This window comes from Pongo pygmaeus, chromosome 9, assembly GCF_028885625.2.
Source record: "Pongo pygmaeus isolate AG05252 chromosome 9, NHGRI_mPonPyg2-v2.0_pri, whole genome shotgun sequence".
Taxonomy (NCBI): Eukaryota; Metazoa; Chordata; class Mammalia; order Primates; family Hominidae; genus Pongo; species Pongo pygmaeus.
Genome location: NC_072382.2, coordinates 31,554,396 through 31,572,797, shown reverse-complemented (window position 1 = coordinate 31,572,797; position 18,402 = coordinate 31,554,396). Strand labels below are relative to the sequence as shown.

Below are 18,402 nucleotides of genomic sequence, written 5' to 3'. Positions count from 1 at the left end.
AATCACCTTTCTGGCTGCAGCTGTACTTTACAGGCTTGCACCCTGGCAGTCTCCCTTTACCTCAGTCACGCTCAACCCCACATTGCTCTCAGTTCCAACCTTATACCACCCCCAGTGCCCTGCCCAAAACACACACGTGCACATCCCCATTCTCTGGTTTCACAGAACTCAAGGTTCCTTGAACAACACATTTTTAGAAATTTGCCTTTGCTGTTGCTAGTTCAGTGTCCTTCCCACTTTTCTCTGTTGTCAGCCTGGGAAAATACTATTTATCCCTCAAAGTGGCAATATCAATGTTACCTTGTGTGTGTGAAGCTTTTCCCACCTTCTCCAGGAGAGGCAGCGTTCATAACTTCCCTGTTGATTCTCATATTATTCTGTTTATGTCTTTGGTATTGTTCATAACACATTTAGGAATAGTTCATTTTCTTTGTGCCTGTTTCTCGTGCTCCTGATTCGAAAATCCTAGAAGGTTAGATCATTATGGGTGATTGTTTTTCCTTAGTTAGCATATATATATAGTAGCTTCTTAATGAATCCTACTGAATTGTTACTGATACTGATAAATAGGCTTTATTAAATACATCCTGTGTCACAGGTACTGTGTTTGATGATTATAAGCATTATTTCATTTAATCCTCATATTCATCCTATGATACAGAGACAATTATTACCCCATTTTACAAATTAGGAAATTGAAGTTAAGAAAGGCAAAATAACATGAGTAGGCTAATACAGCAGTAAAGTGATAGGGTTAAGACTTGAACCCAGAACATCTGACTTGAGAGCTCATTCTGCCTTATACCAGTAGGAACCATTCATTCATTCATTCATTCATTCATTCATTCTCCGAGGAGTACAACCAGAATGTACATTCTCTATTAAGACTACCCTTCAATGGCTAAAAAGAAGGATATAAAAGATATGCTGACACCAAAAGGATGAATGAGGTCCCTTGGGAAAGGCTTGAGAGTTATTTGAAAAATCTCATTTGATCACAGAAGGAAGCTCAAAGGAATCTGCTGTGATCACTTCTGATAAAGTTAGGTTGAGAGATTGCCATCCCTGGAAAAATAATGTTAACACATTGTTTTTGAAAAGTGGGCAAGAAAAAGAGAAGAGCCATGGTTTGGTGGAAGAATGATGTGGATCATCAAATGCCAGAACTAACCTCTTACGGAGGAGAAGACCAAAGTCCAGATTAATTAATGTTTGCCCAAGGACATATAACTAATAAGTAACAGAGCTTGGACTAGAATCCCAATTTCTTGAGTCCCAGTTCGGTGCCCTTTATACCACAGTGTTCTTTATAGTAGAATTGCAGTGTTCATGTTTGATGAAAAATGCTAGAACAAGGCAGAAATGAGTCTTTGAAGGAAAACAGCTTGATGTTTTGGAACTGACTAGCTTTTGCCTAAGACCTGCCTCTATTTTGGGTTTCTCACTTTGCTAAGAACTAAATACTGCCAGCCATACAAATAAAAAGGCAAGGCAATTATTTAGGCCTCCTAGGTCTGTGCATTAACTTCTCTGCTCTGCTTGTCAGGGCAAATTATCAGTTCATCTCCACTGGGCAGTTTGAACATAGGATTATATTAGCTCTTGTCTTAGCCTTTAGATGTCTGTTGGTTTGTCTCTGTTACAATAAATGTATAGTCCTTGCATTCAGGTTGGGAGAGGGGAGGGAAAAGAAAGAAATCTGACTCTGTCTGTACCGACAGTGATTTCTAATACTGTTTCTTTCTGTTTGTCTTTCAGGGCGATGAGGAAGGACCCAGGTAAGATCACATTGTTGCTTGTCTTTTCTCATAATTGAAGTAGAGTGACATTTGTGGCCTTTTAGTGCTCCATGAAATATGGACAGCCAAGGAACAGCACAGAAAAGGGATCTGTATCTTAAGCCTGGTATTTGAAAATCTTATTTTGTAAGACTCCCGTCTCCCTCTCATCTATGTCATTTCCTGCCTGTAACCTTCAGATAAAGGTATACTTTAAGGTATATAATGACAGTAACTTTGCTGTATTCTTTTGTACATTCAGAATACCTTGTTAAGAAGAATAGGCACTACATTTAAATGGTAATGTAGTATCATTATGGTAATAGTAATGGTATCAGGTGGACTAACTAGATAAATTTTTGTATTGTTCTTTCTTGATTGGAATTGGATTGATTTTTTTAATGGGCTCTAGATCTAGTATTCTTTATTTCTGACCTATAATATCTTTGTGTCAGACCCAAGACACCTATATGATGAATCCTAGGGTACAGGTATACAAAACTTTATTTAGGAAAAAAAAAAGTTCTTTGTGCTTCTGTATTGCCACAGTTGAATACAGTTTAGAAGTGCATTTTATTATTGTCTCAGCCTTGCAGTGAACCTGGACTGTGGTTTACTTACCCTTCCTGTCATTCTTCTCAAGCAGTTGAAAACAGACTCCGGGAAAAGCTACAGCTGTGTCATCAACACAATTGAGGAATATTTGTACAAAGTAAAAGGCAATGTCCAGATGGGTCCCATCTGTCACATAGAATCAAGGGCTGTTAAGGCTGGGAAGTATCAGAATGGTCATCCAGGCCACTGCTATTCAAACTTTATTTTTAGCAGAAGCACCCTTTTTTGAAATGGACTTTAAGTAGAACCTCAATGTGTAAAAAACAATTTTTCTCTGGTTAAAGTTGGGGCAGCATTCATTGAACTTTCTCTCTTCTTCAAAATAGACCCTGAGGAGCTTCTGCAGTGACCTAGGGTTCCTCAGAACTCAGTTTGAAAATCACTATCAAGTCCCTTATTAAAAGAAGCTGAAGGAATTGTCAAAGGTTACCTTACTGGAATCAGGATTTGACCCTTCTTTGTTATTTTGTTTGTTTGTGTGTTTGCTTTTTACAAACCAACAAAAACAGTTTCCTCTCTTTTTTCGTTTTCCCTCCCCATATCCTGAGCCTCTTTCTTAGCGCCAAATGTTGTCCCACATCTGCGTCTCTTGGTGTGTTCTTCCCTTGGAAACTATAGTTTTTAACATCTGCTCTGGAACAACAAGATCTTGTCTAGCTCCTTGTCTACTATGGCTAAAGCCAAAGGCACCCAACTTTAAAAGGCATAGGCATCTTGCTTTAAACCTACAGGGTTTCAGGGAACCACTTCAGACTCCATCTTTCAACCATTCTCAGGAACAGGCTCCTTCTGTGTTGTGGTTCTTTTCCTTCCTTCCTCACTCTTCCCTCCCTTCCTTTTGTTCGTTTAACATATATTCGTGACCTACTGTGTGTCTGGCACTGTGCTACATCCTGGGTATATCATGGTGACTAAAGCAGACATAGTTCCTACTCTTGTAGATCCTAAGTGTAGTGGAAGAGGCGAACATGTAACTGGGCAATTACATGGTAGGGAATGTGTTCTGATAAGTTTAGGCTACTTTAGGAAGGGCTCCTAAGGTTAGTCTTGGAGGGTAAGGGGAGGCTTACCAGAAAAGGTTATATATAAACAGAGATCTGAAAGGTTGGAGCAGGAGTTGGTTTTTCTAGGTAGAGTAAACAAATTCTGTGCCAGTTCCAGACAAGAGAGGAGTGGAAGAAAGACAGCGGAGCCCAGATCATTTAGGGCCTTATAGACCTTCTTAAGGCATTTAAGCACTATACTGAAGGCAATGGGAAGCTATTAAAGAATTTTAAACAGGAATTAACCTGAACAGATTTGCATTTTAGAAGTGTCTCCTACCTACGGAATGGAAAATGAATTGGAGGTGGATCAAGAGCCTGGGAGACTTCCAGGCACAGTGATGCACACCTATAATTCCAGCTACTCAGAAGGCTGAGGTGGGAAGATTGCTTGAACCCAGGAGTTCAAGAGCAGCCTGGGGGACATTATGAGACTCTGTCTCTAAAAATAAGTAAATAAAAAATAAATTTTAAAAATTGAGGTCGGGCACAGTGGCTCACGCCTGTAATCCCAGGACTTTGGGAGGCCAAGGCAGGTGGATCACCTGAGGTCAGGAATTGGAGACCGGCCTGACCAACACAGTGAAACCCTCTCTCTACCAAAAATACAAAAATTAGCCAAGGATGGTGGCGCACACCTGTAATCCCAGCTACTCGGGAGGCTAAGGCAGGAGAATTGCCTGAACCTGGGAGGCAGAGGTTGCAGTGAGCCGAGATTGTGCCGTTGCATTCCAGCCTGGACAACAAGAGCAAGACTCCATCTCAAAAAAACAAAAAAATTGAAAAATAAGAAAAGAGCCTGGGAGACTAGTTAGACTAGGTTATCGATGATGGGAGCCTAAATCAATATCTTCTAGTTACTGGTTAGGTTTTTATCATTTTGCAGAGACCTTTGGTTTAGATGCACTTTAAACTATCTCCTTGGCCCTCCTCCGCCTTTTCTCTCAGGATTAGCTCTAGCTCCTTAAAATCCAGTCCAGTCAGAGCCCTAGACTTACTTTCCCAGAAAAAGAGTTTAAACAAGACCATGATAAAGAAAATACCTTGGCAGAGGTAATGTGCAGGCTCCACAGGATAGCAGTGGCATTTCTGTCTTAGGAGAGCCAAATTAGGATGAACACACTCATCTTTATAGCCACATGCCAGAGTCACATTGATTAGAAGAATACAAGGACCGTATGAAGAGATTAACTCCCTTTAAAGATACTGTTCAGTGTGAGATTCTGGCTTTAGAGTTTAACTGCAGATACCCTTGTATCATTTTGACAAGATAATGGAAAGGCGTAGAGTTTCTTTACTTGTAACCAAGATGTCAGGCCGTCTCCCTTGAGCCAGGCTGCTATGGAGGTCAGCAAGGAGTCCATTGGACTAGGAGTTGACGGATCCCTTTTTGGTACAATAAGTACCAAAAATAAATGCATGTTCTGATTTGTCAGAAAGAAGGAGGAGGAGTCAGATTTTCTTTTTTAACCTTTAAATTCCTACTTGTTGGTTCAATTCACTTTATTTGTATTGAACTACCATTTGGCTCAATTTATTCTGATTAACCCTTCAAGGCAAATTGCCTTTGATCTGAAATTTTTCTGATTTATGATATATACTTTACCATTTCAACAAGCCAAATAGAGTTTTGTTCCAAAGGCTTCTGTATTGCTGACAATACTAAATGAGAGTTTGATGTATAAGGAAGGCAGAAAGGAAGTGTGGGAGTCCCTGCACAAGGGATGGATGAGAAATGAAGCTGGAGACACTGAGTTCCAGTTCTGCTTGGATCATTATGCCTGTGTCTCCTTTGCTAGCATTCTTTTCACACAGCCACTTCTCCACTGTCTACATAGAAGTCCAAAGAGAATTAGATTCCAACCAGTCTCCGTGGTGGAAGGAAAAAAGAAAAACTCCTGTCCTATGGAAACGTATTTGTCTATAATGGATCTTCCTCCCTTTCTACTAGCTGGAGTGTCTTGCCTTTTTTCCTCTTTTCTGTTTTGATTTCCCAAGCTGTTTGATATTAGGGGACCAAATGTTGTGCTTTTAGTCATGTCTGTTCCTTGCCCTGAATTTCATTGTGCAGTTATGCTGCTGATTTACCACAATCATAATCACAGCTACCATTTATTGACTTCATTATGTCCAAAGTGCTTTATATATATTCTAATTTAATCTGCATGCAAACCTCATGATGTAGTTATTAGCCCACTTGTCAAATGAAGAAATTAATGCTTTGAGAGATTAATTTGCCTTGGATCACATGGCTAGTAAGTGGCAGAGCTATGACTTGAATCTAGTCTGGCTTCAGAGTTTAACCACCAAGTGCCCTCAGCCACCATTTGGACTATCTTCAAAATGGCAGCATGCTTCTCTCTGTGACCCTATACAAAAGCCAAGAGGATTCACACACAGTCCTCAGAATATGACTTTGGTCTTTTTCCTCTAACCTGGGAGTTCTTCAATTGCTTTGACATTGAATTGCTGTGGCCCCTGTTTTCTGCAGGTTGCTTCCCCTCTCAGCTTCTGTCATTATAAAGGGAATGTCTTTGTCTCATTCTTACACAGTATCCTCTGAGGGTTAGCAGAAAAAGGGGTGCTCCCTGGGGAGCAGCCAACTAAGCCTGCCTTTGACTCCACAGAATAGCTGTCTGTTGCCTCTCAAACTGGTATCTTACTCCTCAGATCCATGATACACAGTCATATAGCTGGCAAGAATTCTTGGAGGGCATGGAGAAACAAAAGTCCTAATATGTAGAACATGTGTATTAACTGCTGTGGAGTCATCGTTTAAGAGAGTGTGTTTGACTTTGGGAGACTGAAGTGGGCAGATCACGAGGTCAGGAGATCGAGACCATCCTGGCCAACATGGTGAAACCCCGTCTCTATGAAAAATACAAAAATTAGCTGGGCATGGTGGCATGTGCCTGCAATCCCCGCTACTTGGGAGGCTGAGGCAGGAGACTCACTTGAGCCAGGGAGTCAGAGGTTGCAGTGAGCCGAGATCGTGCCACTGCAATCCAGCCTGGTGACAGAGCAAGACTCCGTCTAAAAAAAAAAAAAAAAAAAAAAAAGGTACCTTTGAAGCCCAGAGTGATTTTTTTTTTTTTTTCCTAAGCAGAAAAGCAATTTACACTTTTGGCATCAATTTTCTGTCTTCTCTGTGCTATTATGAGAGATCTTGTGTTCACTCCCTCACAGATTGACTCCTTCTCTACTCCTGCTGGAGCCTGCTGAAAAGTAATATATATCCTAGGAGAGGGGGTGGCAATAGGATCTGTTGGCGTAAAAGCTATTGTATAGTGGGAGGAAGTCAGAGAGGGAAAAGACCCTTAAACTCTTGTGCTTAGAGGAGAAGGAGGAAGATCAGGATTAGATTTTGATTTGCTATTGAGGTTTTCTGTAATTTTTTTTACCCTAAGAGGAAAATGGCTTTTTAATAGTAACACCACACTTGGAACTTCTGTAGAATTTTTCATCTTCAAAGCTGGCTGTTATTCAGGCAAAAAGCTCCTGCTGAGATCACTGTGAATCTGACCCATACTGATTCTGCAATCAAACAGGAAGCGTGTTCTGAAGGAGTAGGAGCCGAAGGAGAGTCAGCAGACCTAGCTTCTATTTTTGATTCTGTCTGTGACTGACTGTGTGACCTTGGGCAAGTCGTTTAACATCCTTGTACTCTTATTTTTAGTTCCCTGTAAATATTATCCTCACCCCTCTCCACTCTTTCCTCCACCTAGTTTTGGGGATATCCTTGTGAGAAGGAATACAAGTCTTTTATCAAATATGGAGTGGAAACAACCTGCTTACAGATTCTATAATTTGGTGGATTTTTTTTCCTCAATTTTGTTTCTTTAAAAATTATCTTGGGTCTGTATTCTAGGTACTTTTTTTCCCCCTCTAAATGAATAACCATATGTTCTTAGATATGGCATTTCTCTTTCTATTTAGGTTGTAGAGATGAAAGAGGACTAAGTTAGTGATACGCTTAGGTTTCTTTTGTCTTCTGATTGCAAATTTGTGGTTTGGTTGTTGCGTTGTCTTCATTGCAGGAAGTCTATCTGGAAGCTGAAGAAAATGGCTGTGATACTTGTGCATGGAATGGAACTATCAGGACTGCTTATTATGCAGAGTGGGGTGCCAACATCTAAGTTGGCCTTCAGCATATAGAGTCTCTTAATTGTCACATTTCCCTGTTATGGAACCTGAGTTGACCTTATTTTTCCATGCTGATAAGGATTGTTTATCCCTTACTTAAGTCAGGTGAAAGTTGAAGCCACTCTATGCATTGTGCTGCCTGTCTATACCCAAAGCATACCTCCTTGCTAAAATAATTGATTCAGAAATTTGCCTGTAAGAGTCACAACTTTATTTTGTGCATGTTAGGATATTAACCAGAGATTCCATTCACAGGTGGAAAATTCAGCTGAAGTGCCTCTAGCTTATTGCATCTGCCTCCACCTGGAAATGTTGACTAGAAGCAGCCTATATTTTTAACATACATCTACCTACTTTATAATGCTAAGAAAAAAGGGCCCAAGAGGAAGGGGCATGGATGTCACTTTGCATGCTATGGTTTAACTCTAATCAACTTGTTTGCCATCCGGTACAATAGTTATGATGCTTGGCAGGCTAACCTTGTTTATATATTTGGCCTCAGAACTTATCAGGGTAACATTTCCCACTAGGAGCTCTATTCCCTAACCTTTCAGACAACAAAGATTGCAGAGGAATTCTTTCTTTCAACGAACATCTTAGAGCGCCTAATGCCAGGCCCTCTGCTAGGCCTTAGGGATATGAAGATGACTAAGGCTTTGTTCCTGCATTTAAAGTCTCGAAATCTAGTTTGAAAGAGAGCTAAATAAACCATTTTAATTTTATTTATTTATTTATTTATGAGACAGGGACTTGCTTTGTCACCTAGGCTAGAGTGTAATAGTACAATCACAGCTCACCGCAGCCTCAACCTCCCTGGCTTAAGTGATCCTCCCAACTCAGCTCCCACCCCCATCAGCGAGTAGGTGGGATAATAGGTTCATGCCACCATGCCTGGCTAATTTTTTTATTTTTTGTAAAGATGAAGTCTCACTTTGTTCCCCAAGCTGGTTTTGAACTACTGAGGTCAAGTGATCCTCCTGCTTCGGCCTCCCAAAGTGCTGAGAATACAGGCATGAGCCACCACATCTAGCCAGCAATTTAAATTTTATATTTAAGTGCAGTGTAATAATTATTATGATAAATTATAAAGAAGTATTGAGTGCCAACTATATGTGAGGAAGTATTTTAAACATTTACATATATTATCTATATATATGGATATATATATGGTCTATATATAGGACAACAGTCCTAATAAATAATATATTAATATATTATTAATTATTAATATTATATTAAATATAATTATATTAACTAAATTATATTAAATGCAATTATATTAAATATAATTATATTACATTAAATATAATTATATTAAATATAATTATGTTAATTATATATAAATTATATATTATATTATATAAATATATAATTATATTAATATTATTTTAAATATCATGATATTAATTATAATATATTAATATCATTAATATATTATTTTTATTTCTAATTTGAATGAAAAAACTGAGTCACAGAGAGGTTATACACTCATGAGGTCACACAGCTAAAAAGTGGTAGAGCCAGCATTCAAACTCAAGTAGTCTGACTCCAGACTGCAAGCTCTTAACTACTGCAATATAATGATTCTCTGAAAAACATGTTGGATGTAGAGTAGGTTCCAACTAACTCAGGATAAAGAATCAGAAAATATAGCATTTCTTCTGGACCTTGACAAATGGTTAGGTCTAGGCTTCTTCAGATTGGAAAAACAGGAAAGCTGTCTAAGCAAAGAGGTAAGTATGAAGGCTCAAGGAGTGAAAACACATGTGCTGTGCGGGGAATGGTGAATAACTGCATGACTGGCCTGGGGCCGGAGACAAGACTAGAAGGTGGGTTGAGTCCAGCTTGTAAAGGGTGAAGTGTACCATGTTGAGGCACCAAAAGTTGTTACTGTTTTCTGTTACACTTTACCTTTTGACTACAGCATTGCCCCCTTATAGAAGAAATGGACAGACTTCTGAATCTTACAGGTTTCTTCCTCTAGTCACATCTCATGATTTGTTATGGGTAAATTGCTTTCTTTACATTTTTGTTTCCCCATCAAAATCTCACATCTTATTATACTTAAAGGACAAATATGTTTTGAAGCATTTAAAGTATTCCCCTTTTGGGGGTTGCTCTTTTAGATGGAAAACTAAGCAACTGAGGTAAAGTAGTTGTAGAAGGGAATTGTCTATTTGATTTGTGTCTGTTTTGATAGCTTCTGCCTTCCTCTAATTTATTCTTTCTTTTCTTTTTTTTCCACCACATTTATTACATAAAAGACACTGATATTCTATTCCATCATTATCATCACTAATGTTTGTGACCCACTAAAATGATTTCCCAGCTCATCAGTGGGTTACAATCCATGGTTTGAAAAACACTGCAGCACATTTTATGCTAATCTGCCATGGATACAGGGTTACCATGTCCATGATACCTTGGCGTGAACTAGAAAAAGGTGCCCTTTCCTCAAGATGCCTAATTCCATCTGCCAAAAAATTGTCATAATGTGCTGACTTTGTTAGAGTAAGATACTGTCATATGCCAGAGAATAGTTAAAAATAAGTAAAACTTGATGTCAACATTATCAATGGTGTGCCCAGTAAATAATTATTTTGTAAGTACCCTGTGCACAACTGTACATATTTGCCCTGGTGGACACTAAACCAGATGACAAAATAGGTTGGAGGTGTTTGTTCAATGGATAAATTATCTCAGAGTACCTGTATACCAGGGATTTGTGACAGCTGTTTTGCCTTCTTAGGGCCTTTCTGCTCATTTCCCAATTAGAGTAGCCAGATAAAATACAGAACACCCTTTTTAACTGGAATTTATATAAACAACAAAAAAATTAGTATGAGTATGTGCTACACAATATTTGGAAGATACTCATGCTACAAAATTCATTATGTATTTCAGAATTGCTAAAAGATTATATCTTAAATGTTCTTAACACAAAAAATAAGTATGTGAACTCATGGATATATTAACTAGCTTAACGTAATTGTTCCACAATATTTACACATATCAAAACATCACATTTATCCTATAAATATACACAATTGTTATTTGTCAATAACATTTAAAAATTAAGAAATATTTAAAAACATTCACTGTTATCTGAAATTTAAATTTAACTGGGCACCCTGTATTTTTTTTTATTTCTTCTTCAGTGTTTAAGTTCAGGGGTACATGTGCAGGATGTGCAGGTTTGTTACATAGGTAAATGTGTGCCATGCTGGTTTGCTGCACAGATCGTCCCATCACTTAGGTATTAAGCCCAGCATCCCTTAGCTATTCTTCCTGATGCTCTTCTTCCTCCCACCCCCAACCCTCTGACAGGCCCCAATTTGTGGTGTCCCCCCATGGGTCCATGTGTTCTCATCATTCAGCTCCCACTTAAAGTGAGAATGTGCAGTGCTTGGTTTTCTGTTCCTATGTTAGTTTCCTGAGGATAATGGCTTCCAACTCCATCCATGCCCCTGAAAAGGACATGATCTCATTCCTTTCTGTGGCTGCATAGTATTCCATGGTGTATATGTATCACATTTTCTTTATTCAGTCTATCACTGATGGACATTTGGGTTGATTCCATGTCTTTGCTATTGTGAATATTGCTGCAATGAATATATGCATGCATTTATCTTTATAATAGAATGATTTATATTCCTTTGGGTATATACCCAATAATGGGATTGCTGGGTCAAATGGTATTTCTGGTTCTAGGTCTTTGAGGAATCACCACACTGTCTTCCACAATGGTTGAAGTAATTTACACTCCCACCGACAGGTTTTTCTCTGCACCTTGCCAGAATCTGTTATTCTGACTGGCGTGAGATGGTATCTCATTGTAATTTTGATTTGCATTTCTCTAATGATCAGTGATGTTGAGCTTTTTTATGTTTGTTGGCTACATGTATGTCTTCTTTGGAGAAGTGCATATTCATGCCCACTTTTTAATGGGGTGGTTTGTTTTTTGCTTGTAAATTTATTTAAGTTCCATGTAGACTCTAGATATTAGGCCTTTGTCAGATGGATAGATTGGAAAAAATTTCTCCTGTCTTCCTCTAATTTAAAGTCAAGTTTGGAAAGCACAGTAAGTCCTCACTTAACATAATTCATAGATTCTTGGAAACAGCAGCTTTAAGTGAAATGATGTATAACGAAACCAATTTTACCATAGACCAGTTGATATAAACAAGAGTTAAGAAAGATTTAAGAAAGATTAATAAAACAAGCAAGATAATTATTTACCCCATTATTCCAGTTCACAGTCATAAGTGGCTGGAGCAGCTCAGGGCACAAAGTGGGAACCTGCCCTGGCCAGGATGCCATTTCATTGCAGGCTGCATTCATACCCACACTCACTCAGACTATGACAATTTAGACACACCAGTTCACCTAAGGTGCACATCTTTGAGATGTAGGAGGAAGCCAGAGTACCTGGAGAAACCCACACAGACATGGGGAGAAAGTACAAACTCCACACACAGTGGCCCGGGCTGGGAATCCCCCCGCCTTTATTTTTCCTCATCAACATTATAAAAAAAAAATGTTGAATGAAAAGACTCTATTCAAGGACCTGCTGTAGTTTAGTTCCTTCTAAATTAATGGAGAAAAGCAACATTAAAGCACCACCTTCCAAATAGATTTAAGGATTTAGAGGTTTTCCTTAAAAGGTAATCAAACAATTAAGTTGATGTGAAGGAATGCCACATTGGTCCCTGAGTTAGATCCAATGCTGAGGAGTCTAGCTGCAGCCTAATTCTCTTCTTCCTTATTTGTCTTCATAGCTATTTTGGACTAGCACTAAGCAGAGTGGATTTTAGGAAGTCACACAACTTCAGTCTGTGTTTTAAGAATAACTAAATTTGATGTCCTTGGTTATGCCTCCCTCACCTGTGGACAGCCACAGCAAAATAATTGATGGTGGTGGTGTCTTTTTCATTTTAGGAGAAACCTGCTGGTCTTAAGCATCTTGTCACATTTTTTCCCAGTGAGAGGCAGGCAAGAGGTCAGTAATTCGATTTTCCCAACAGCTTCCAAGGGTCCTTCCTTTTTTTTTTTTTTTTTTTTTTTTTTTTTTTGTAGCTCTATGTCACTGAACTACAGTTACCTCTTTATCCAGAAGCTGAAACAGCAGGCATCTGTAACTCATGCTGGCAGCACATGCTGGTGGAGTTTTTTGTTTGTTTGTTTTCTTTCCAAGATGATGTGAAGTTCAGAGTCGAAGAGTGCAGATTTTCTTAAAGTTAGAGCTGTAGGGAGGTGGCTTCAGAACTTTAAGAAAGGTAGCCAAAGGCTGAGTTAAAACTGGAGTACCCTAAATGGTGAGGTTTTACCATGAGGCAAATTCATGTGCCTATACTTGTTTGGACCCAGGACCTAAACATGAATGGTTGCAGGTTCGTAAAATAAATACTTTCTTGTCTATAAGCAGGGGGTTCAGCGAAGAAAAACATTTTCTTATATAAATGCCTCATTCCTTCTTAGCACCACTACCAGTTGTTCCCTGTAGGTTTGCAATGTGGTTATAAAATGGAAAAGCATTTTGTTTTCTTGGTGAGTACATGTCTTACCCTCTGGTTTCATCATTTCTATTTAGAGGGAAGTGAGATTGAGCATGAGAAAAACAGTGCAAAGAGGGAGGAGCTGACAGAGTTGCAGCAAAAGCAGGGAGAGAGGCATTTCTCAGCTGCTAGATGCATCTTGATCTAGATACTTTGGGACAGCTGCCATTTTCTCCCACCTGTACAGGTATTATTGTCTCTCATACAAGGACTAGTTAAAACTCACTAAGCTGCCAACTTTTCCCTACCTTTCAGGATTGTCCAGGGTTAATAGTTATCCAGCAGTAATACCTGCCTGTGTATTGAACATTAACTAGGAGCTAGATCTACATATATAGTTTCAAAGTTTTAAAACAACTCTGTGAGGACAGTTATTCTAATCCCATTTTTGTTTGTGTATATGAAGATAGTGATGTTATAAGAAATTAAGTGACTAAGCCGTGATCACACAGTTAGAAAGTGACTCAACCTGGATTAGAACCCAGATCTATCAGGATTAAAATTCTATGCTTCCAACTATTATACTGTACTGCCTTTGTCAGAAGATGGAAGATTCATATCTTCCAACCTCATGGCCAGGAAAAAGTAAAGCTGATGGATGGAATTATGACAAGCCAACAGGGATTTGGTACTTTTATGAGAAAATTTTTTCATTTTCTTTGTTAAATGTCAACAAGCAGTTTGTCTGAGAAGAAAGTTGAGGTGGGGCTTGCTAGGAAAGTGCCTAAGGTGGAATGAACAGGAACTTCTCTCCCCAGACAGGTAAACATTAGTTTACTCACTGGCTTTTGTGGAGCCAGCAACTGCCATTGCCTCTTCTGAAAGAGCCAGTGTTCACCAAGTGGCAGGTGCAGGCCAACTGTTACCATGGCAACAGCAGGAGAGGCAAGCAGTTTAATTCCCGAACTGATAATTAACTGGGGTTTACGGTGCGGGGCGGGGAGAAAAATGGGGGGATAATTGTTGCAGAAGGGAAAACTTAGCAATTACCGGCAAGTTGCATAGATGAAAAGGCCAGGCACAGATGCTCCAGCCCAGCATGCTCCTAGCTTTCGGCACTCATTCCCTCAGGTTAGGAATTTTTGATACACTAAAGTGAAGGGTTGAATCCCTAGCCAACCGAGTCTTTTTAAGGAATCTCTGAGGAAAGAAGACTGTCACGTAGGCTGTGGAAAGAAATACAGAGGGCCAGATGAATGACTACCTGAAATTATACCACTCAGCCAGAAGTGACCCAGAAATCCTATCTAAACTCTGCAGGAGGGATTCATACTTCGTAATAAAATAGGACCCATAAAGCATACTTGTTGTGGGTGTCTACTTCTTTGGGTTGAATAGGGGAAAGTGGCTTATTAGAAAATAAAAGGAGGACTCGAGGAAGTGATGAACTTGTTTAGGTACTTAATCATCATAGCTATTAGTCCATCAACCCTTCAGAGACTGTGTTAATGAAAGTAGCCAGCACTCACATGGATGATTATCTATCTCATTTAATCCTCAAAACAATTTAGGAAGAACATGCTATTAATATTCTCATAACCGACTCAGAAATGTTCAGTACCTTGACCAAGGTCATAGAGCTAGTAAGTTAATGTACTGAATCTTATCCTATTGGGTTGTATTTTTAAAATAGAACCTATGCTATTCTATAGAGAAATCGTGGTCCCAATCTACAACAAAATCAGACTTAAGCAGATATAAACAATTTATAATAAAAAGGAAAATATTTTTTCTAGTAAAACAAGGTTAGCTGCAAAATAAAATATCCTGAATGAGCAATATTGGAGAATATCCTTTTCTTTTGAGATCTATCAGGCTCATAGCTCAAGATTAGCCCTATGTCCCAAGCCCTGATCAGGTGAATAATGTGAGTCATGATTCTTTCCTAACTTGGTTCTATGGCTCAGGTGGGGTAAAGCTCAGAAGAAGAGGAGGTTTGTTGACATTAAACAATGCAGAGGCTGTCCAAAACTCATCTAAATGATCTGTTAGAACCAAACTTCCATGATGTATGTATTTTTCATGGGAAAAAATGCCATAATGTACGGCAAGACTTCCCTGTATTCCTTGGTGTGTGTATGTGTATGTTAGAGAGAGAGAGAGAGAGACAGAAACAGATATTTTACTTTGAAACAGTGAGTCTCAGTTGGAGGAGAAACATGGCATTCATTCAGCAGAGTTTTTAGAGCACCTGCTTCATTCTAGCATTGTCTTTGGTGCTAGGGATATAACTGTAGAGAAAACATTCAAAGTCCCAGCCTTCAAAGAACTTATGCTATAGAATCTTAAGAAAAGGTAAAGGAAGGTAAGTGATGTGTAATTTAAAAGCACATTTTAAGGAGACTCATTAATCCTTCTTTCAAAATCTATTATAGAAAATAAAATTTACCCAGTCCTTCTGGCTGGTAGGAAGATATACAAAAGATAGAATAAGAATAAGAGAGCAGTAGAGGCCAGGTGCTACAGCTCACTCCTGTAATCCCAGCACGTTGAGAGGCCTAGGCAGGTGAATTGATTGAGGCCAGGAGTTCCAGACCAGCCTGGCCAACATGGCAAAACCCCGTCTCTACTAAAAATACAAAAATTAGCCAGGCATGGTTGCACACACCTGTAATCCCAGCTACTCAGGAGGCTGAGGCACCATAATTGCTTGAACCGTGAGGCAGGGTTGCAGTGAGCCGAGATCGTGCTACTGCACTCCAGCCTGGGCAATGAAGCAAGACTCCATCTCAAAACAAACAAATAGAGCAGTAGAGGTTGATAATCACTATTTAAAACTATGAGGTTACCCTTGATTTTCCAGAGGTTTGACAAACTAATAAGTTAATATTGCCTTTGCAAGGGAAGAAATTAATATCAAAATTTGGGAGCTCGACTGACACAGTAATTATGCTGGAAAATGTAATTTTGCCTCCATAACAGAGATGGGATTATTTCAAGAAGATCTCATTAATGTGCTGTTCATCAACAAATAGGAGTGTAACCTTTCTTTTATTAGATTAATACAGGGTCGTGATGCAAAAGGCTGTTGGAATAATTCTCACTCCTTTGTTCTAAGAAAATAAATTAAGTACCGTCTTAAAGTCTAGATATGGAAATTAAAATCATTAAAGACAGAAAAACAGTGTGGCCACTCATTCCAAAATCTCCATGAGCCTTCTGTCATTTCTATAAAATTCATTCCTTTATCCATTTATGAAACAAATTTGATCAAGTGTCTACTATGTGCTAGGTAGTGCTAGATGTTGGAGCTATAGTAGAAACCAAAACCAAATGCAGTCCTTGTTTACATGGCGCTTACCACATGGTGAATGGTCTCTCCTCCACATTTCGGGGGCATATATTTATTCTGTGTCTGCTCAACTCACATTAAAGGATCGGCAGCCTACTAAAACATTCATGTCACTTTTAGCTGTAAATGGAAATCCCCAGTGCAGAGCTTTCTAGATATATTAAACTAAACAGTATTTTAGCTCTTAGTTTGCTCTTCTAGGGTTCCATGGTCCAGTAAGTTTGGCAAAGGCCACCCTCTTGGAGTTCCACAAGTTTCATGATGTGATAAAGACTTTGAGCAGCCTTGTGATAATGAAATACGTTTACTTTGTTTAACCTGGCATTCCCAAACTTATTGACCGTAAGACTCTTTTAACCCCTATCACATAAATGTAAGTCTTTAGAAGCGGTGTTCCTCAAGCTATACTATGATGCATGCTGCTTTTTCTCCACTAGATGTTGGGACTCGTTGCTAATGACTGACATGCAGAAAAGGGTATAAAGAAAATGTAGAGTCATTGTCTTAGTTGAAATCATCTCTTCACCATACTTTGGGACTTCTAGGACATTTCTCTGCTATTATTCATGTAATTTATTTGTACCGCAATTAAAAGTGTAGCTATCAGGGGTATAGAAAATGAAGGTAATACATATTCCTGGGAAAAGGAGGCCCAGAGAGGGCTGCTCAGATATTTTTAAAAATTGCCATTAAAAAAAAAAACTTGGATATACATAATTCCATTTAAAAAATATCACCATAAATAAGTTTTATGTTCTTTTCATCTTAATAATGTGATTTTTTTCCTATTTTTAATAATAACAACGCAGTGGTACCACTGTAAAACAAGCAACCCAGCACATTGCCTAGCACAGAGTAGACACTCAAATCTTGGTTAAATGAATGAATGAATCAGGCAGTGACAAGGAACATTACTAAATATGAAGCAATGCAGAACAATTACATTTTTCCAGTTTTAAGTCATTGCATAAAGTGGGCCAATCCTTTTATGTCTTGATAGTGCCTCTTACATCTAAAAGCTAATACATGTTTATCATATGTTGGGAAGAACCAAGAAAACATTTTACAAACCCTTAAGTACTGCATCTAACGAATAGTAATTTTTTTTCACCAATGATCATGGAATTGCTTTAACTTTCAATGTGTGAGAAATTTCTCTAATATGGCCAGGCCTTGATGCCAAATGGATTATACAGTAGGATCACAGTATTCTGACTAAAGGCCAAGAGAGAAGGGCAGTGAGACCAGGATATCAGGCTTTCATTAGAACCTGGCTGTCTCAATTTTTTCATCAGTCATATAGGAGCAGTAGTACATACTCTGTATTAAGAATCAAGTAATGATAGTATATAAGAAATACAAGTAAGAAGAGTAAATTGTGTCTTATACCCTTTAAAAGCGTAAAGTGCTAAACAAGTGAAATAAGAGTGAATGAAATAAAGGTAAGTCTTTTATAATGGTATCTGTTAAGACATAATTGTATTTACAACCTGAGGCTTAAATGAGTCATGAGTCATTTAAACATTACCAGAAATAACAAAGGAAACAAGAAAATTGACCTTGATTCATCACCTTTACAATTTACAAGATGTGCACAGACATCTCATTTCCATGTTCTGTCAATCCTGAGAGGTGGTTTTGCTATTTCCGTATTACATAGATGAGGAAATTGAATGAGTATAAGTGACTTGTCCAAGTTTGCCCAGCTAAAACTAGAAGTGGCAAGAGTTAGAGTAAGACCTTCCTGTCCTACATCCCATGGCTTTGCTGTCCTAGCTACTTTTGTTCAAAACATAACTCTTGTTTTCTCCTCTGTCCTCCAAATTCTTCTACCCTTTGCCTTCTTAGTAAGTGGCATTATTCTGTCTCAGGCCAGTAGCCGAGGAATTATTCCCAATATCTTTCTTTTTTCTTTGCATTCCACATCCAGTTAATCAGCAAATCCTGTCAGATTTATCCTAAGTATATATCAAATA

At 38.6% G+C, this 18,402-nt stretch overlaps 1 protein-coding gene across 1 annotated transcript in view; it reads left to right on the top strand.

Annotated features, from left to right (window-relative positions):
• Positions 1–18,402, top strand: part of TRIM44 (tripartite motif containing 44) — a 147,181-nt gene that overhangs the window by 70,194 nt on the left and 58,585 nt on the right. The window contains exon 4 of the mRNA XM_054438649.2: positions 1,759–1,778. Coding sequence (XP_054294624.1) covers positions 1,759–1,778 — 20 coding nt within the window. The remainder of the gene's footprint in view (positions 1–1,758; positions 1,779–18,402) is intronic.